General features: G+C 46.5%; 1 protein-coding gene and 1 long non-coding RNA gene across 2 annotated transcripts in view; one reads left to right on the top strand and one right to left on the bottom strand.

The window, feature by feature from the left end:
- Positions 1-1,521: 1,521 nt before the first annotated feature.
- LOC116860873 lies at positions 1,522-19,239 on the bottom strand. The gene is made up of 3 exons (XR_004381356.1): positions 19,208-19,239; positions 8,949-8,952; positions 1,522-1,534 (listed from the first exon to the last, which is right to left on the bottom strand). It is a non-coding gene; the product is annotated as an uncharacterized LOC116860873 (long non-coding RNA).
- Positions 17,381-20,160, top strand: part of LOC116860872 (DLA class I histocompatibility antigen, A9/A9 alpha chain-like) — an 85,292-nt gene continuing 82,512 nt past the window's right edge. Inside the window, exons 1-3 of the mRNA XM_032847174.1 lie at positions 17,381-17,726; positions 17,926-18,201; positions 18,805-19,080. Coding sequence (XP_032703065.1) covers positions 17,468-17,726; positions 17,926-18,201; positions 18,805-19,080 — 811 coding nt within the window. The 5' untranslated portion in view covers positions 17,381-17,467. The remainder of the gene's footprint in view (positions 17,727-17,925; positions 18,202-18,804; positions 19,081-20,160) is intronic.

Below are 20,160 nucleotides of genomic sequence, written 5' to 3'. Positions count from 1 at the left end.
AAATAACATTTCAGAAAAGGGCTGATATCCAAGATCTATAAAGAACTTCTCAAACTCAACACCCAAAAAATAAAATAAAATAAATCCAGTCAAGAAATGGGCAGAAAACATGAACAGACCCTTCTCCAAAGAAGACATTCAAATGGCTAACAGACACATGAAAAAATGTTCAACATCTCTAACTAACAGGGAAATACAGATCAAAATCATGAGACACCACCTTACACCAGCTAGAATGGACAAAATTAACAAGACAGGAAAAAGTGTTGGCAAGGTTGTGGAGAAAGGGCACCCTCTTACACTGTTGGTGGGAATGCAACCTGGTACAGCCACTCTGGAAAACAGTATCAATGTTCCTCAAGATGTTAAAAAATAGAGCTACCCTATGATCCAGTGATTGCACTACTAGGTATTTACCCCAAATATACAGATGTAGTGAAAAGAAGGGCCACATGCACCCCAATGTTCATAAAAGCAATGTCCACCATAGCCAAACTGCGGAAGGAACAAAGATGCCCTTCAACGGAGGAATGGATAAAAAAGATGTGATACATAAATAGAATGGAGTGTTAGTCATCAGAGATGATGAATACCCATCATTTGCTTCAACATGGATGGAACTGGAGGGGATTATTCTAAGTGAAATAAGCGAAGCAGAGAAAGATAATTATCATATGGTTTCCCTCATATGTGTAACATAGGAATAGCGTGGAGGAAAGGAAGAGAAAACTGGGGAAGGGAGAGAAAACTGAATGGGAAGAGATCAGAGAGAGAGACAAACCATGAGAGATTCTGGACTCCAGGAAACAAACTGAGGGTTTCAGAAGGGAGGAGGGTGAGGGGATGGAGTGACCAGGGTATTAAGGAGGGCACATGTTGGAATGAGCACTGGGTGTTATATGCAACTAACAAATCATTGAACACTACAAAAAAAAAAAGTATGATGTACCATATGCTGGCTAATGAACATAATTTTAAAAATTAAAGACAAATAATAAATAAATAAAGACACACCTGATCAGGAGAGTCTAAGACAGGGGAATCTCTCTGTCTTAAAGTCAGCTGATTTGAAGACTTATATCTGCAAGGTTCCTGCCCAGCAGCACCTACATCAGTGTTTGATTGAATAACTAGGGGAAGAGGTACTTATTGGAGGTCCTTCTTCCGAACTGCCTGTCATGGCACTCCCACCATGCGGTGTCTGTCTCTTCATTGATATTAATGTTATTCCCATTGACATTAATAAGCCAACTCTAGGACATCTGTCCCTGCCATGATCTCTGCCCTGTAGAGGGAAATACCCTCAAATTTCTTAGTGATGCCCTGTTCCCTATTGCCAGCACCTTGCTGATGACTTTCAGGAAAGGTGAGTCTTCTGGATCCTCCTGTGGAACATAATCCTTTGGGGGTCTTCTGGCCTCACATAATACCTGCATTCTCCATGTCCACTTTCTCCAGCTTCTTTATTCCATGTTTTACTGTCTCTTTACTAGGGCAACTAAGTCATGTCTACCTTGTGGAGAGTTGGAAACCACTTTCCCAGTCCATGTAGAGCTAACCCAATGGTGAGATTGCCCCATGTCCTGGGCTCCTGGATAAACCCACATCCTGAAAAGTGGCCCCAGTCAATGAATTTTTCCCTCTCCAGCCTAACATTCTGGCCCCCTCATCAAGCACCCTCAGAATCCAATCCCAGAGAGGCTGCTCATGCTCCTACACATGCATGCTGGGTAGTTCTTGCAAAGCTGCTGAGTGGATACCATTTGCATCTAGGGATGAAACTTCTGCACCATCTTCCAGCACAGGAAGTGTTAATAGAGAAGGGCGAGCCTCCTCATTGTGTCTAGAGGATCCTGAAGGACATCTACTGGGAGAACCTTGATCTAGTTTGCATGCTTTTGGATTTTCCCCACAGGGGCACTGACTGTCACATCACAGGTATGCCATGGTTGACTGTCCAAACCTCTCAAGAGTTCTTCCACTCTTCCAATTATATCTTCAGCTGCCATTCAACTCTGTGTGCCCTTCCTCTGCAGGACATGGCTACTTCCATGAGATGTTGCAGAGGCTTTCTCGTCTAGCCACTCACTGCTTGTTAACAGCCCTCAGATCTTTGTTAACAGCCTCATGATCCTTCTATGAGGCATCAGTACACTCAGCAGTAAGCTGCCACCTCCACTGATTCTGAGGGCACCACCCTCCCCAATATTTTCCACAGGCTTCTCTCATCCCACCTGCCATAGCTTTCCCCCAGACCAGGACAGTTTTTCAGCTCACCTCCAGCAACACTTGCAGCAGTTCAGCCACACTTTGTGTCCCACCTTCCAGACTGGTTGATGGCCTCCTGGTTTGTCAGGCAGTGGGTGAGCTTGTCCCCAATCCCCATCTTTCTGCCTGCATTCTTGAGCCATTCCTGATGCCACTTGTGTTTCTGTGGCCTGTGAAGAGCAGACCCCAGTGCAGCCTGATAATGCCAGGAATTTGTTAGGAGAAAGCCTTCTGAGAAGACATGGAGAAGGAACCAGAAAGGCTGGCTGCATCAAATCTTGATGCAATTCTGAATCCAAGGGAAGTAGACAGAGAGGGAAGGTTGGCTGGAAGCATCCTAGACCCAGTGCAAAGTCAGGAAATTTCATCAGGGTGTCAGGGAGTCCTGGAGCCTCTGTCAGCCTGCTGAAGAGGAAGAGTTCTGCCTCAGTTTCCTTGCTGTTCTCAAGCACTGGCTGGAGGAATTCTACAGGAAGTGTCCTCTAAGAGCGCACATGGCATCAGATTTGAGAGCACACCGCTGGGACTGAGGATCAGTTACATACCCTCAAGCCGTGTCAGGGATGTGTCTTCTCATGGCCACCCCCATAATGTAGTTGAGAACAAATATTGATGAAGAAAAAGAGAACAGGGATAGAATTGCTGGACGAGTACCTGTAAGCAGACAATAAGGGATGAGGTCTAGGGCAGCAGCAGAGGGACGGCTCTGGCTGGCAGCAGCATGGATGGGCCACCTGTGCTAAAGGACTATCACGTGGGGACAGATGCTAGGACATGAGTAGATGGTGGAAGAAATCCGTATAATTGTCCTCTAATGTGTTCAGTGCACTCAGTGACATAGGAAACAAGATAATTAGCAGAAAGAAGAATGTGGAAGTAGGGTTGGGGGTTCTGAGGGCCCACCCACCCAGAGCAATCAGGTCCGTGGGAGAGGAGACACTCCATGGGAGAGGACTGCACAGGGAGCTGGGTCCTCAGGGGGACCTGATTTCTGTCAGAGCTGTGAGGTAAAGGGACTGTCCCAAGAGGACTCTGAACATTTGCTGATTATGGGCTGAACATTCCAGGAGGCACAGTGGAAGGCTCAGGAGGAAGGAGGGGCCGTGAAAGGAGGCAGGATTGGGGTGTGTAGAGCGTTGTAAGTGAGAGTGCAGGATATCTGGGGGACAAGGAATAACCAACACAAGCGAGGAAAAGGACATAATAACATTAGTCCTGGTGGACTCCGGGCACATGGTGGTGGGGAGTGTGTTAGAGATGATGGGGAGGAGCAGGGGTTTGGGGCTCTCACTTGGGCTCTTTTCACCGGGACAAGGAGGTTTAGGGTGGGTCTTAGTTCAAGTGTGTGGACCTTTTCTCAATCCCTGGATTATGGGGGGCAGTCACTGGGGTGAAGAGATATTAAACGAAGTCCATAGGTTCACTCTTTTTTTAAAATTTTATTTTATTTTTTCAGTGTTCCAAGATTCATTGTTTATGCACCACACCCAGTGCTCCATGCAATACGTGCCCTCCTTAACACTCACCACCAGGCCCTCCCAACTCCCCACATCCCCCTCCAAAACCCTCAGTTTGTTTGTCAGAATATACAGTCTCTCATGGTTCATCTCCCCCTCTGATTTCCCCCACTTCTCCTCTCCTTCACCCAGTGTGCTCTGTGTTATTCCTTATGCTCCACAAGTAAGTGAAACCATATGATAATCGACTCTCTCTGGTTGACTTAATTCACTCAGCATAATCTTCTCTAGTCCTGTCCACGTTGATATAAAAGTTGGGTATTCATCCTTTCTGATGGAGGCATAATACTCCATTGAATATATGGACCACATCTTCTTTATCCATTTGTCTGTTGAAGGGCATCTTGGCTCTTTCCACAGTTTGGTGACTGTAGCCATTGCCGCTGTGAGCATTGGGGGTACAGATGGCCCTTCTTTTCACTACATCTGAATCTTTGGGGTAAATACCTAATAGTACAGTTGCAGGGTCATAGGGAAGCTCTATTTTTAATTTCTTAAGGAATGTCCATACTGTTTTCCAAAAAGGCTGCACCAACTTGCATTCCATGGGTTCACTCCTGAATTTTGTGGGATGGGAGTACACTCACACCAATGTCAGCTCTGTCTGACACCTCATTGGAAGAGAGACTTCTGGGGCATCAGGTGAAACCCCAGCACAGAGACCCCTCTTATGCCTTTCCCAGGGGACAGGAGGCCTAGGGGAGCTGGGATCTTAGTCTTATAACCCCAATGCTCATATCCACACCATGGAGTAAGATGTATTGAGATGCTGTTTCCAAATAAGAAAATTTTTGTTTAACTGCATTTTCAAAAATTGAGAAAGAAGGAGTCCAAAGAAGAGTTTCTACTTTGTGGTTTTTCCCTCAAACTACCGTCAAGGAATTGGAGAGAGTAGCTGCAAAGGGATACAGAATCCTCTGAAAAGCACCAGGATTCCTGAGCTTTCCTTTCCTGAAACCCTTGAGCTTTCCTGTCCTGAGCCTGACCCTTGTGGAGTCCAGGTCTGTCCAGAAGCTTCTTCATCATCCGGCTGATGCCTAGGCCTCTGCTCGGACATCTCTACCTGATATTCAGTGCAGACCCCATTCAGGCTTCTCCATCAGAACCCATCTGAGAGCACAACTGTGGTGGGGCCTCTCTTACCCTCCTCCCTGTGTGGGGCCTCAGGACCAAGGAGAGAACACCCAGCAGTCCTCTCTCCTCCTCAGCCAGGCCCCTCCACAGGGTCTTCCTCAACTCCCAGACAGCAGGGGATGTCCTCAACCCAGATGATGTTCAGAGTGTGACCTTTTTTTTCAAAAGTGATACTGATATAACCTGTGCATATCTGGAGACACATGGACAAGGAGGATGTGGCAAATATACACACACACAAATATACACACAATAAAATATTATGCATCCATAAATAAGGATGAGATCTTGCCATTTGTGACAACATGGATGGACCTACAGGGTAGTATGTATGCTAAGTGACTCTTGATCTCAGGGTCATGAGTTTGAGACCGATGTTAGGTGTAGAGATAACTTGAATATATAAAACTTGAAAAAAAAAAAGAATTTGTTAAGCAGAACATGGAGGACATTTGCAATAGAGAAAAAAATCCTATACATTATTAGCTTAAAACTAATAACTGCTGTTCATCAAAAGACATCATTAAGAAAGTGAAAAGACAGGGCATCTGGGTGGCTCAATGGGTTAAGCCTCTGCCTTCAGCTCAGGTCATGATCTCAGGGTCCTGCATCAGGCTCTCTGCTCAGCAGGAAGCCTGCTTCCCACCCACCCCCTGCCTGCCTCTCTGCCTACTTGTGATCTCTGCCTGTCAAATAAATAAATAAAATCTTTAAAAAAAAAAAAGAAAGTGAAAAGACAAACCACATACTAGAAGAAATTCTTTATGACACATGTTAACAAGCAAAGACCAGTTCACAGGATACGTAAACACTGCTCAGGTCAGTAAGCATCAGACAGACTTCCTATAGAATAAATGCCCTAAAGCTTCCCATTTGAAAACTCACATGGCAGCCAGAAGACACAGGAGCATTTGGAGACACAAGAGTCCAGTCCATTTGTGGTTGATGGACGATGGTCTCCCAGGGAACAGAGCATGGTGAGCACTGGGAAGGGAGATAAATGAGAAAGGGACAAAAAAGAAATCTAAATAATAAACACGCACATGGAAATGTGCTTTCTCTCCTTCACTGAGAGAAGTGCAAATTAACATCCCAATGATAGCATGAATGCACCTGACCAACGTGCTATGGGAAAGAGCTCATCACAAAAGACCGTGTGTTGTACGATTCCAATTTTAACAAATGTCTATAGAAGGCAAATCTACAGAGACAGGAAGTAGATGAGTGGTTGCCTAGGGCTGGGGAGAGGCGATGGGAGAAGCGGGGAGTGACTGCCAATGAGCACAAGATTTCTTCTAGGGCTGATGAAAATGTTCTGAAATTGGTTGTAGTGATAGTTGCACAACTCTATGAATATACTGAAAACAACTGAACTGTACCCTTAAATCAATGAATGGTAAGTGAATAAGATCTCAGTAAAGCTATAGTAAAAAACCTGTAATGAAATAGTGTGCTGAATCCACTGGAATCTCTAAGTCACGCTGACTGACCGAGAACAGCTGTCAGGGCAGATGGAGGAGCAGGAAGCATCTGTGATCTGTCTCCTCCTGGACAGCAGGTGCACTGGATCTGTCTGATGGGACCGTCATGGAAACCTGAGTCTATCGAAAGCTTGCAGCTTTCAGGGGGAATCTGCCATTCATTTCAGTTATTTTCAGCCTGGCCCCAGGGATGAGGCTACCAACTCCCAGCCCCCAGCCTGTTGCAGACAGCCATTGGGAGTCCCTACAGCAGTTTGAACACAGCTTGTGGAATCTAAGGTGAGCAGTTAGGACACTGTCTTCTAAACATCAGGAATGAGTGTTCTGATTGCCTTTTGCGGCTTTTGGTCAAGAGGATGCAGCGAAGATGCAGGCAAATATATTTGCAAGCCCACTACCAATGGGATAAGCCTTTCTTCCTCTGGTCAAAGCAACTTCAAGAGTATTTAAAGCACCAGGGAGCTTCTCCCTCCCTTCATTTCCCCCTTTTTTCCATTTTGGGAGGCAAACATATAAACAGTAGAACATGGAAAAGCAACTGCAGATACAGGGACATTTACAAGATTACCCGTGCCCAGGGAAGGCTCATAAATGATCTGACCGGTTCTTAAGTTGACACCTTAGGTGGATTCCTGGGCCCAAGACACTCTACATGACAGAATGACCAAAAAACAAGAGCAAAAAATAGCAATCAACAAAGTTCTGCAAACTCTGGGAAAGGGGAGAGTCTGATTTCCAGAGTTATCACATAAGGTTCAAATGTCCAGTTTTCAAAAATTCACAAGTCTACAAAGAATCAGGAAAGTATGACCACTGAAAGGGAACAAAATCAGTCAACAGAAATGTCTGTGAGAACAAGCAAATGGAAAACCTGCTAGACAAGGATGTTAAGGCAGCAGTCTTAGTGATATCCCAGCTGAAGTCAGGTGATGGTTGACTAGGAGCTCCCAATGCTGGTCTCTCTAGAAAAACAACAAACACAAAAAAAACAAAAGTTAAAAATATCAATCTATCAATCAATTAATCAGGTACAGCCCTTGCTTCTGTAAAAACATCAATAAAAACAATAAATAACCAACACAAGTTGATGACAGTGGCTCTGGGAAAACTCTGGACTACCCTGAGGAAACAGCAGAACCCTCTAGAACACAAAAACCAAGGATGACTTCACAAAAAAGCACAGGAAACATTTTACCTGTGTCATCCATCCTTCAGTCTGGCACAGCTTAGTACAAGGAAGATGCCTTCAGAGGGATGATTTCACCTGTAGGGAAAAGAGAACAGGAGGACTCTAGCCATACTGCTCACCTGTGGAATCTGCATCCTTTGCCACCAAGGACCCCTACAGAGAGTCTCCACTAATGCTGAACCCCCTGATGGAGCTGCTCAGAGTCTTTCTGCTTCATCTCCTTCCCAGGGCTGGAGCTCTCACTCTGGTGAGACCTGCCCCCAGAGGTCCAAGTCTCTGCTGTGCTCACCTCTCCCAGATTAGGATCCCACAGAACCTCACCATCTACAAGGGCTGGAGATGCAGCTGCACTGTGCTCCACCCCTTGTTCCACATTTTGAGGTTTGAGCAAACGATACTAGGGCCATGCAACTGCTGTTCTACACCCCTCTCCCTGAGTCCTGATGGGGACTTTGACCCAACATCATACAGGCAGTCCTGTCGCTCTGTGCACTACCTCAGGCATCCTAAATTGAAGCTTTGACCCACCATCCCTGGGCCATGGTTGCTGAGTTTGTGCAGAGAACTTAATGAGGGGTTACTATGTAACTTCCTTATTTTTGTATATCTTTGAGAATCTATTGCTTGAATGTTTTCAAAAAATAAACTACTTTAAAATAACAAATACCTGACAGATCATCCTCAGATCATGAATGATCAGGTTCTGATCTCCTTTAGGACCAATCATCTTTTCACTGAACTATTTTGCCTTCAAATTTCCATTTCTGAAGCAGGCAGTCTGGATTGTATAGACAACTTCTCCCACTGAAATAGCTTGAAATGGCATATTACTTGGAAAAACCATCATTTAGAAAGCATTAAAGCTCACAAGACAGTAATAAATGAATTAATGAGCACACCCCAGAAAGAAGGGAAAGATCCTGCTTGGCCCCCCACAGAGCAGGGTCCTGAGACATGGAGCAAAGGCTCTGTGAGTCCCCTGCCCAGAGCACGGACCGGCAGGCCCAGCCCATCCAAGTCTGACTCCTGAGCTGCTGATTTTCCTACCATCTCCTTCCCTTTTAAAGTGCAAATAAAGCCCTTACATTCTGGTTTTGATGTGTATGTATGATGTATGATATATATGATGTCATCTATATTCACTGCAGAAAAATTATAAAATGGGAGTAGTGATAAAAGACAAAGTAAACAGGATGTGATTCTCACACCTGAGCTGTTTTGTTGCCTTTGCTTCTATCTCTTATCTATCCTCCTGCTGCTGGAAGTCTCTCTCTCTCTCTCTAAGGTTAAGAGCATAGAGCTCAGGGGCCCCCAGCCCTGCTCTATCCAGATGCCATTTCCCCAGTCAGCTCCTGTCACCCTCCTGAGAGGGCTGCCTCTTACTTCCTCCTCCCCTCCAGGCTCCTCCATTCCTCCTGCTCCCCTCTCTGAGGTGATGAGCTCATTTTTTCCTCATTCAGAAAAGGAGGACTCAGGTGAGAACTGCACACTCCACCCACCCCCCCCACCACACCTCCGCACCTGTGTCCTCACCTTCTAAGCAGTGATGGAAGGGGGGAATGGAACCCTTCTGGCTCAGGCTGCCCCTCCACAGGGGCACACCTGGCCCCTCACTCACCTGCATCATGCACTTCCCCCTCCCTCCTGGCTTAGCCATTCCTCCTACAAACATGCAGAAATGACTCTCATGGGGCGCCTGGGTGGCTCAGTGGGTTAAGCCGCTGCCTTCGGCTCGGGTCATGATCTCAGGGTCCTGGGATCGAGTCCCGCATCGGGCTCTCTGCTCGGCAGGGAGCCTGCTTCCCCCGCCCTTCCTCTCTCTCTGCCTGCCTCTCTGCCTACTTGTGATCTCTCTCTGTCAAATAAATAAATAAAAATCTTAAAAAAAAAAAAAAAAGAAATGACTCTCATTTGACAACATGAAACAAAACTAAACAAATCAAAACAAAATCATGCCATAAAAACCCAACACTTGATACCATGATTCCTCCAACTCCTGCCCCATCTCTATGACCTTCGTGCAGAGCTCGTCCTGACCCATCATCTCACCCACCACGCTGTCTTTGTAGCAAATAGATAGAGGCACGGAGTTTTAAAAAGTCAAATCCTTTTTCAATCTCTGATGTCAAGACAGATGTCCCCAAGCTTCCATGCCCCCATTTCCTGAATCTCAGAGACCACCTACAATAGTTCTTCTAGCTGATTCTCTGATTTTTGCTTCTGTGCCTCTCAGTAGCCTGCTTCTCAGACTCCTCTGGTCTTCAGGTTTATGCGTCATCTTGACTGAATTGGCTCCGCTTTCACACTCTCCCATCTTCTGCATATAATTATTTGATAATTTTGATGAGCTCAATGTGCAGTGTTTGCATGATTATGACCATGAAATGTTCATCACAACTGAGCCTTTTGTAGACTATGATTACAATTCCTTTCCTGAATCAACTTTTTATTTTCCCTGGAGTAAATAACTATCTTATACCATCATTTGCTCAGTTTCTATTGTGCTCCTTTAAGTCCTTCCCCTGGTCCCCTTGGGTAAATCTTCATGAACATATTTAAACCCATCCAATCGTCTCCCATTTTCATGTCTGTGCAGCCGCCTGACCTACAGCCCTCAGTTCTGCCCTGGGGGTACAAGATGTCTGTACCCCTGGGGCAGGGCTGACACCTGGACCCCCTGCAGCTCCTCCTGGGGGACCTTGGCCTCTCTCCTTCTGGCTCCCTGTGGCCGGGAATCCCATGTCCTCCCCATGTTTGATTTTATCCATCATTTGTCCCGCTTCACTTACTGGTGTCCTGTTGAAGAGGGCACAGAAAGTAGAACAAAAACTCTCACATCTGAGGAGACTTTAGGCTGCCCATGCCCTGAGTCACACAGAGACGTGACAGAGACTCTGTGCTGGACAGAGTTGTCCTCGGGATTTGGGGCCTTGCCTCATGTCTACCAGCCCCCAGTCCCGTGTTGTTGCCTCTTGGAGTTTTCAGTGTGTCTGCCCTTCCACCCTCTTTCTCACATTTCACTGCAATGTGTCCTGGTGTGGGTCTCCTCTCATCTGCTCTAGGTAAGAATTTGGGTAAGTCTTTCCCCTGTGAAATTGAAGGAATATTCCTGAAATTGTTTTTCATCATTTCCTATCTCCATTCTTTATAAAACAATTATTATTAACTTGTGGCAGTCACTTGATTAAGAAACAAACAGGCCTTCTCTCCTGCTGCCATCACCCTCCCGACTGTATGACTTTGGGGAAGGACAACTGTAATCATCCAGTGTAGCCACTCAATTATTCATTTCTATGGTCATATTGTTAGTTTCCCAGAGCTCTTTCCTGTTCTATGATCATACAGCACTGTGTGGAGTTGTGTTTTTGTTTCACATCCATATGCCTGTTGCATCCTGTAGATGTTACTGATCCCAGTAGTAGGGGACCTGCTAGGTCTCCTGGTTTCTGCTTCCATGATATCATGACCTTTCTCCACACAGCACTCATCTCAGGAGTAACCTACATTTCCCTCTCTCATTTCTGCTCCATGCCCATCTGCGACACGACCCTGACAGTTTCCTGTCACCAGGGTGTCACCCTTGCCCTATGCTGTAGTTCCAGAGGCCAGCTGATCCTGAGTCCCTGGAGGCCTCGAGATGTCCACTGGATGACGGACTTTAGTGTGATTTGAGCAGCTGAGTCACATTGCTCCTTAACGTCCTCCTAGGCTCTGAGCCCAGGAACCTCCTGTCACTGAACATTCTGGAACATTGCAACAGCTCACTTGCATGGAGTGCACATCAAACCCCTTCCTGAAGGACAGGTAACCATTAAAGACAAGTCAACAGGGCCTCTGAGAGCAAACCTTCTGGTTGAACCTGGCTCTACCACCTCTTTCTCCTTTCTGAGTCTCTCTTTCCCTATCTGTACAAAGGGATCCCCTATGGGGTGCCTCCTGGGTTTGATTTCATGATGAACTTTGACCCTCTGTGTAAATCACATGGTGATATTTCCTGAGATTAAGTGTTCCACTATTTGTATACACAATCATCATGTTGAGTATAATACATAACTTCCATTCTTTGTTTTTATAAACCACAATTCAAGAAACATTCTGAGAATATGCTTTCAAAAACATGTGTGATTACCTCCTTAGGATAATCTCCTAAAAGAAAATGTATGTGTCACAATATAAGCACATTTAAATTATGGAGACATTTTTCAAAAACACCCTTTAAAAATGGTATACTGTGTTCACTCCCATCAACATTTATTTATGTTTTATTAAGATTTACTTATTTATTTATTTATTTGAGTTGGTGGAGGGGCAGAGGGAGAGAATCTCAAGCAGACTCCCTGCTGAGTGCAGAGCTGTACATATCTCATGATGAAATGATCATGACCTGAGCCAGAGTCACAAGTCAGATTACTAACGGACTGAGCCAACTAAGCGACCCTTCCATCAACCTTTATGATGGTGTGTTTTCCTGACCATTCTGTGGGACACTCTTATCACTTAATTTCATCTTTGCCAAGTTCATCGATTCTAAGTTTTATTCCCATTTCTTAGTCCATATTCTCGTTTTTGTTTATGTTTACTCATTACCAGTACACTTGTTTGATATTTCATTTCTTCCTTTCTAAATTGTTTTGTAATATATTTAATTCCTTTTTCTTTCATTTTCTCTTTTATTATTTGAGTACAGTTGACCCACAATGTTCCATGCCTTTCAGATGTACAACATAGTGACCTGCCATACAATCCAACAATTCCATTCTTGGGTATTTACCCAAAGTTATTGAAAACTCCAATTCTATAATTATGTTTTGAATGGGTTGTAGCTATTTTAAAATATGGATTGGAAGAGAGAAGAGCCAGGAGCCCCCAACATGGGGAGCTGGTCTGACACTGACGGTTGAGCTCAGTGTGGTCAGAAGATGTCTAATGTCTACCCCTTGGCCAAATTCTTCTCCTGTAGGACATAAGTCAGTCACCTCATGGAACATCAGCATCAGACAAGGACACTCTGAAACCACGACATTCTTCTGTGTCATTACAGACAAAACAAGGCACTGTACAACCCACAAAATAACACACATCTCCCTGTGTCAGCCAATGTGAGCAATCGCTGCTTCTCCACCATGACTGCTCTCTCCTCCATCTGGTCTGGCTGCTGGAGAGCGGACTCACTGAGATGCTCAACCATAGGGTTGCCCACACGTCCTGACAACATGCAACTGGGAGTGGGCCCCAGCTTCCACAGATCCTCTCCAAAACTCCCATCCAAAGTCCAGATCCTATAGGGTCCAACACCTTCATATTAAGATGCCCCGTGGCCCCCAAAGGGGTGTGTTCTCTCTCACTGCAACAGGTGATGGATCCAACTTGAATGCCCACAGGTGCTCCTGGTGGTCTTGAGCTGAAGAACATTGAAGCACGTTACCCTTTTTCTGTGAAAACTGTTTTTTTTCTATTTTTTATTTTGATCATGGACATGCATCTGTATCTTTGTGAGTGTGTGGATCACATGCTGAAATTTCACATTTTTCTTTATGGGTTTTCATCATTAGGCCATGCTTAGAGAATTCTTCATTGCATAGTTGTAAACATTTCATGTATATTTTCCCCTCAGTGGAAACGAAGAGCAGAGCATTTTAAAGGAGAAGGAAAATGCAAAGAATTGTCTGAATTTGGGCAAAAGTTTGGGGAGGAGAACACATAAAGTTTCTAAGGTGGTGGAATCTAAGATGTCCATTTTCTGCTTTATGATTTTTATGAGTATGTACAGAGTCTATGAGGTATCTAACATATGTTGTGTTCAATAAATCCTCTCACTTGGGCTCAGTGAAGACTTATATGCCTGCTTATGTTTACCAGCTGAATGCAAACAACACCAAGAAGACAGCCAAAGTAATAGAGACATCAGTTAGCTCCAGTAATGGGCTTTTTTCAATACTTATGACCTTGATATGATACATTATGTTTTGGTTAATGTCTGTACACTTCAGCTGTTACAATGCATGGTAATTAAACTTTCATGCTGTATTTTAAAGATATGTCTCAGACTCACATAGATAAATTCATAACTTCCATTTAAAGGTAAATTTAATATACATACACCAATGAGTCACACAGTATCTTTCTTGAGGAGGATCCTGAAAACTAAGAAGGTTCTGGATATATACTGTTTGAATAGAAGCTATGAGTCACCTATGGCTACTTAAATTCCTATTAATTTAAAACAATTTATAAATGCAACTGCTCAGCACACTAGCCCCATTTCAAGTGCCACCTGCATCTCAAGAGCCACATGCATCTCATGGCCACCATACTGAACAGAGCGGATACAATTCTTCCACACAGACTGTTATTGGAAAGTACTGTGCTTCATGCCATATGGGTCACAAGTCAGATGCAAGAGACACATGTAAACTGAAAAAACCAACATGATCTCTCTTATAGACGACACCAGATTTCTGTCTAGGATGTGAATACACATGAAGCTGGTGGGTCACAAAATCAAAGTCGGTTATGCTTGGGTCTGGTGTCTTCAGGTACAAACTGTCCCCAGTTACAAAAGGGAAATCCCTGTCCCTCCACCTGCCTTCCCAGACTGGGGACCCTCTCTGCCAGCACATTTCCAGGAGGTGAGGTCTCCTCTAGATGCACTCAGGGGCTCAAGTCAGAGATGGGTTTTCAGAGGCAGGAAGTACAGCTCAGGGAAAGGGATTCTGCTGAGTGAGGAGGAGGCCAGGGCAGGACCAGCAGGAGACTCTCCCAGGGTTATTCAGAGCAGCTGTTCTCAAAGTGTGTTCTGGGGAACACCTGAAGTTACTGAGGCCCTTTCACAGAATCCATGAGGTTAAAACTGTTTTCCTAACATTACTTAGACATTTTCACCATGTTGACATTTGCATTTAGGTAAAACTTGGCAAGAATGAAGTGAGGGGTCTACAGGGCAACACTGGTTATTCTCCACCACTACTTACTTCCATAAAAAAACAAAATCACTCTTTCTGCCGTCTTTCCTTGTTGACATAGTGGTCACATGAGTATCTTGGCAGATGCTCCAAGATCATTAACAGTGCCTAGAAGAGAGGCAAAGGCAGGTCATATTAGCCCATGCTCCAAAGTCATCGCCCTGTTTCTAACTGTGATGATGAAGCCAGGGTTACATTGGGAATTTGAAAACACTGATGATCACCAAGCTGGAAACATTGCTGTGAACCTCAGAGAAAGGCTAAACACATGTGGAGTGGTCAGCCCCAGATTTGATGTACAACTCAAAGATCTACCAAAATGGCAGAAGAATCTGTTCCCTTCCCTCCAGTTTGGCTTCATTGTCCTGAAAACCTCAGGTGGCATCATGGACCATGAAGAAGCAAGATGAAAACAAACACGAGGGAAAATCCTGAGATTCTTTTTCTAGCGATGTAATACATACATGCAAATAAAATGACTCAGTGGAAAATAAAAAGAAGCTACCATCACATTAAAAAGCCTGGTTGAGGGGTGCCTGGGTGGCTCAGTGGATTAAGCCTCTGCCTTCGGCTCAGGTCATAATCTCAGGGTCCTGGGATCGAGCCCCGCACCTGGCTCTCTGCTCAGCAGGGAGCCTGCTTCCTCCTCTCTCTGTCTGCCTCTCTGCATACTTGTGTCAAATAAATAAATAAATAAATAAATATTTAAAATAAATCCTGGTTGAAGCACCAAAAATTATTATCTTTACTAAATTATTCTCAAATCCATTTTTAAACATGTCTTACACGATATGTGAGATGGACAGCAGCACTTCTGCCATATCCCTAAGCTCCAAGGTAAGTAATTTGTATGAAATTTGTATGAACTTATCTGGTTAACTGGCCCCTGTTTTTTCCTTTACACAATGCCATTTTTATCTGAAGGAATGGATGACATAGAAACTTGGATAATTTGAATGAGGCAATTTGACAGGCAGTTTCTGGGAAATGAATAGGAACATATTCATTCATGAAAATCAACTCACATATGACAGCTGAGAGTACTAGTTGCCTTGATCAAATGTGAGCTCTCAATTTTGGAAAACTTGTGATCTACCAACAAACTTGACAGGTTCTCACTACTAAAAACTTTCTGTTGGGATTTGTGGTAATATTTTTTAAAATGTGACTTTTTAATAATTCTTTTCAGTCTCATCAACACTGGAACACCTTTATAACTTAGTGCAACAACACATTACTTAAAAAAAAATCATGCATTAGGGGCGCCTGGGTGACTCAGTGGGTTAAAGCCTCTGCCTTAGGCTCGGGTCATGATCCCAGGGTCCTGGGATCCAGCCCCACATCGGGCTCTCTGCTCAGCAGGGAGCCTGCTTCCCTTCCTCTCTCTCTGCCTGCCTCTCTGCCTACTTGTGATCTCTGTCTGTCAAATAAATAAATAAATAAATCTTTTTTAAAAAATCATGCATTAGTATAAGACCCCTTCAGTGCACAAGATGGGCCTGTGGATTTTAATGTAACAGAAAAGGAAATAGTCAACGATACTTTTTAGGTGCCACATCACCAATAACCTTAGAGAAAGTACAACGTGTGTAGGTTGAATATAGTATCAAAGCCGAATATCTGAAAAGGTCATGAAACCTACTGTCTCCCATATCTGTGCAAGGCTATAAATGTTTTTCATACACTTCACCCAAAACAATGCAATAAATGCAGAAGCAAATCTGAACATCTAGTGACTTCTATGAGGCAGATAAGAAAAAGACTTGCGAAAATGCAAAGTGTAACAAAATCAACTCTTCTCACTATCCTGTTGATTTGGGGAACTAATTATTTTTCATAAAAACAGTATTGCTGTTTTTGTGCCATGGGTTATTCATATGATTCTAAAGGAATTAATTTTTTTTATTTTTCATTTTTTAGACAGAGTGAGCAGAAAGGGGCAGAGAGAGAAGGAGAGAGGATCTTAAGCAGGCTACACCTTTAGCACTGAGACAGAGGTGCAGCTTTATCTCACCACCTGAAATCAAGAGTTGCTGGCTTATGTGACTGAGCCACACATGCGTCCCAGTAAATTTTTTAAACAGTTCCTACTATGACCAATATTGAAAGCTATAACCTACATTCATAAAATTATCGTTGGGGTCCTCAGTAATCTGTGAGACTGTATAGATATCCTTCCAAGAAAATGTTTGAGGATCAATGACCCACAGCTCCTGGGCCACGATTCAAGGAAACAAATTGACAGAGAGCACCCTGTGAGGTAGATGAGGGGTGGAGGTAAAAGGCTCAGGTCCCTGTACCTGCCTCTCAGGGTCTCAGGCCCCAGTGCCCTGTCTCCGGCCAGTAGCTCAGCCCATCTACCAGGGTTTCACTTCTCCCTCTCCCAACCTGTGTCACCTCCTCCTGCCTGGATACTCGTGATGCGGTCCCAGTTCGCACTCCCATTGGGTGTCAGGTTTTTAGAGACACCAGTCATCGGAACACCGGTTCCGGGTTCTGAAGTCCTCACCAGACCGCCCAGACGCAGTTACTCCTCAGATCCTGAGGGGTCTGGACCATGGGGTCCCCAATCCTCCTCCTGCTGCTGTCAGGGGCCCTGGCGGTGACCAAGACCAGGGCGGGTGAGTGCGGGGCGGGAGGAAAGGACTTCTGCCCGGGCGGGAGCGGTAGCGAGGGGACTGCCGAGCAGGGACGCGGGACCCCTGGGGAGGCGCCTCTCCGCCGCTCCCGCCCCAGGCGCCCCCGGCCCCACCCCTGCCTGTGCTCCTGCGTCCCTCCCCGCCTCTGCCCTGCTCTCCCCCACTCGGTGCCCCCTCCTCCGGCCTTCCCGGCCGCCTCCTCCTGGGCCCCGGGGCCGGCGCCGGGAGGAGGGTCGGGCGGGGTCTCAGCCCCTCCGCGCCCGCAGGCTCCCACTCCATGAGGTATTTCTACACCGGCGTGTCCCGGCCCGGCCGCGGGGAGCCCCGCTTCATCGCCGTCGGCTACGTGGACGACACGCAGTTCGTGCGCTTCGACAGCGACTCTGCCAGTCGGAGGATGGAGCCGCGGGCGCCGTGGATGGAGCAGGAGGGGCCAGAGTATTGGGACGGGGAGACGCGGGGTATCAAGGACACCGCACAGACTTTCCGAGTGAACCTGCAGACCGCACTCCGCTACTACAACCAGAGCGAGGCCGGTGAGTTACAGGGCCGGGGTCCAGGTCACGACCCCCATCCCCACCGACGGGAGGGGTCTCTTCGAGAGTCCCGGGTCCGAGCTCCACCCTGAGGCTGGGGGACCCACCAGTACTCCTAACCCGAAACAACCCGCGGGAATTTTTAGGCGGTTTTACTTTCGATTTGGACTTAACCCCCTGCCTGTCGGGGCGGGACCAGGATTCCACACCATCCAGCGCATGTACGGCTGTGACCAGGGGCCCGACGGGCGCCTCCTCCGCGGGTACAGTCAGTTCGCCTACGACGGCGCGGATTACATCGCCCTGAACGAGGACCTGCGCTCCTGGACCGCGGCGGACACGGCAGCGCAGATCACCCGCCGCAAGTGGGAGCGCGCGGGTGCGGCGAAGTATGAGAGGGACTACCTGGAGGTCACGTGCATGGAGTGGCTCCGCAGGTACCTGGAAAACGGGAAGGAGACACTGCTGCGCGCAGGTACCAGGGGCCGCGGGGCCTCCCTGATCTCCCCTCCCCTGGGGCTGGCTTCCCACCAGGAAGGGAAAATGGTCTCGATGTCAGAACAACGCCCTCCCACGGGTGGGAAGAGGGAGGTCCGCCTGGGTGTTCAGGTTCCTACTAGAGAGTGACTCACCCAGAGGGCCGCTTTTCTCTAAGGACAACTGAGGAATCCAGTCTCTCCCAGGAGGCAGGTGGAGACCATCCTTGAAATAACCCATCATTGGTTCCCTGTGACCCTGGCAGCCATCTTGGCAACCATGACTTTTCCTCTTAAGGCCTTTTTCTCCAATACAAACATCTTTGAGCTCTGACTGGAGGTTTTCTGACGCATCCACCCTCCGTTGCAGTCAGGATCATTAGTGTGCTTTCCCCTTAGACCTGCAGTCTCCTACCCTGGGCTCTGTCCCTGATTCCAGGACCCCTGGATTAGGAGATTCCAAAGGCTCGGTTGGTGATTGGGCTTTGAACCTCTAACATCTGGTGAAATTGCTGGGTCCACCTCAGGATGGTCACATGAATGCCATTTCAGTGTCCCATAAAGGTAAACCCAAGTGTGGATTTTCTGATTCTCTTCCTCAGAACCCCCTAACACACACGTGACACACCACCCCATCTCTAACCGTGATGTCACCCTGAGGTGTTGGGCTTTGGGCTTCTACCCTGCGGAGATCACCCTGATCTGGCAGCGGGATGGGGAGGACCTAACCCAGGACACAGAGCTTGTGGAGACCAGACCTGCAGGGGATGGAACCTTCCAGAAGTGGGCGGCTGTGGTGGTGCCTTCTGGAGAAGAGCAGAGATACACATGCCATGTGCAGCATGAAGGGCTGCCTGAGCCCATCACCTTGAGATGGAGTAAGGAGGGTTTTCGGGTAGAGCCTCTTCTCAGGCAAAGTAAAATCCTTCTCAAGAACTTCAGCAGGGTCAAGATTCAAACCAGAGTCTGGGCCCCTCTCCTTGCCTCCCTTTCCAGAGCTGTCACCTCCTACCATCCCCATCATGTGGATCATTGCTAGTCTGTTTCTCCTGGTGGTCACTGCAGTGATTGTAGCTGTCATCTGGAAGAAGAAGTGCTCAGGTGGGGAATGGAGTGGGGGGATCTGAGGTTTCTTATCCCGCTGGGGGGGGGGGGGTTCCTAGGTAGCAAACTGTCCTATCTTGTTCCTGGGAATTACCATCCTCACACATGGAATTTCCCACTGTGGAGCTGATGACTAGCACTCATTCTGTAGCAAACACTTGGTGAAAATGAAGGACACATTTTCATCTTGGTAATTCTGGTAATGGGGACCTGATGCCCAGCAGTCACAGGACAGAGAGGAAGGTTCCTGCTGAGGACAAGTCAGGTGTCCCAGAGACTCCACCCCTCTTTCTTCATGTTTCCTTGATTGTCAGTCAGAATTCTGTAAACTTCATTTTGAATTAGGACTAGGAATTCCTCTAGGATTTCATGGTCCCACCCTGTCCTAGGCCTCTGACATGATATTTTCTTTCCACAGGAGGAAAAGGACCAGACTACTTTCACACTGCATGTAAGTATTGGGGGTGGGGGGGTGATAGTATAGACAGGACCCCATGGGGAGCTCACCCATCCCATAACTTCTCCTTTTGTCCTCTCATGGGCTCTGACCACATCCTGTTTTGTTCTCCCCTAGGCGATGTCAGGGCCCAGGGCTCTGATGAGTCTCTCATGGCTCCTAAAGGTGAGACCCTGGAACCCTGAAGTTGGGATGGGTTGGGCATTGGGGACACTGTGAGCATCTGGAGAGCTGTTGAGAAGGTCAGCACTTATGTGACTGACCTAAATTTGTACATGATTTTTTTTTTCACAGTGTGAGATGAGCTGCCCTGCGAAGACTGAAGGATGCAAGATTTGTTCACACTCCCACTTGGTGACATCAACAACCCCTGATTTTTTCTACAAAGAGTGTCAGA

The sequence above is a fragment of the Lontra canadensis genome, unplaced genomic scaffold (genome assembly GCF_010015895.1).
Source record: "Lontra canadensis isolate GAN:19392208 unplaced genomic scaffold, GSC_riverotter_1.0 scaffold186, whole genome shotgun sequence".
NCBI lineage: Eukaryota > Metazoa > Chordata > Mammalia > Carnivora > Mustelidae > Lontra > Lontra canadensis.
Note: the sequence above shows the minus strand (reverse complement) of the source record. Positions and strands in the feature narration are given on the sequence as shown.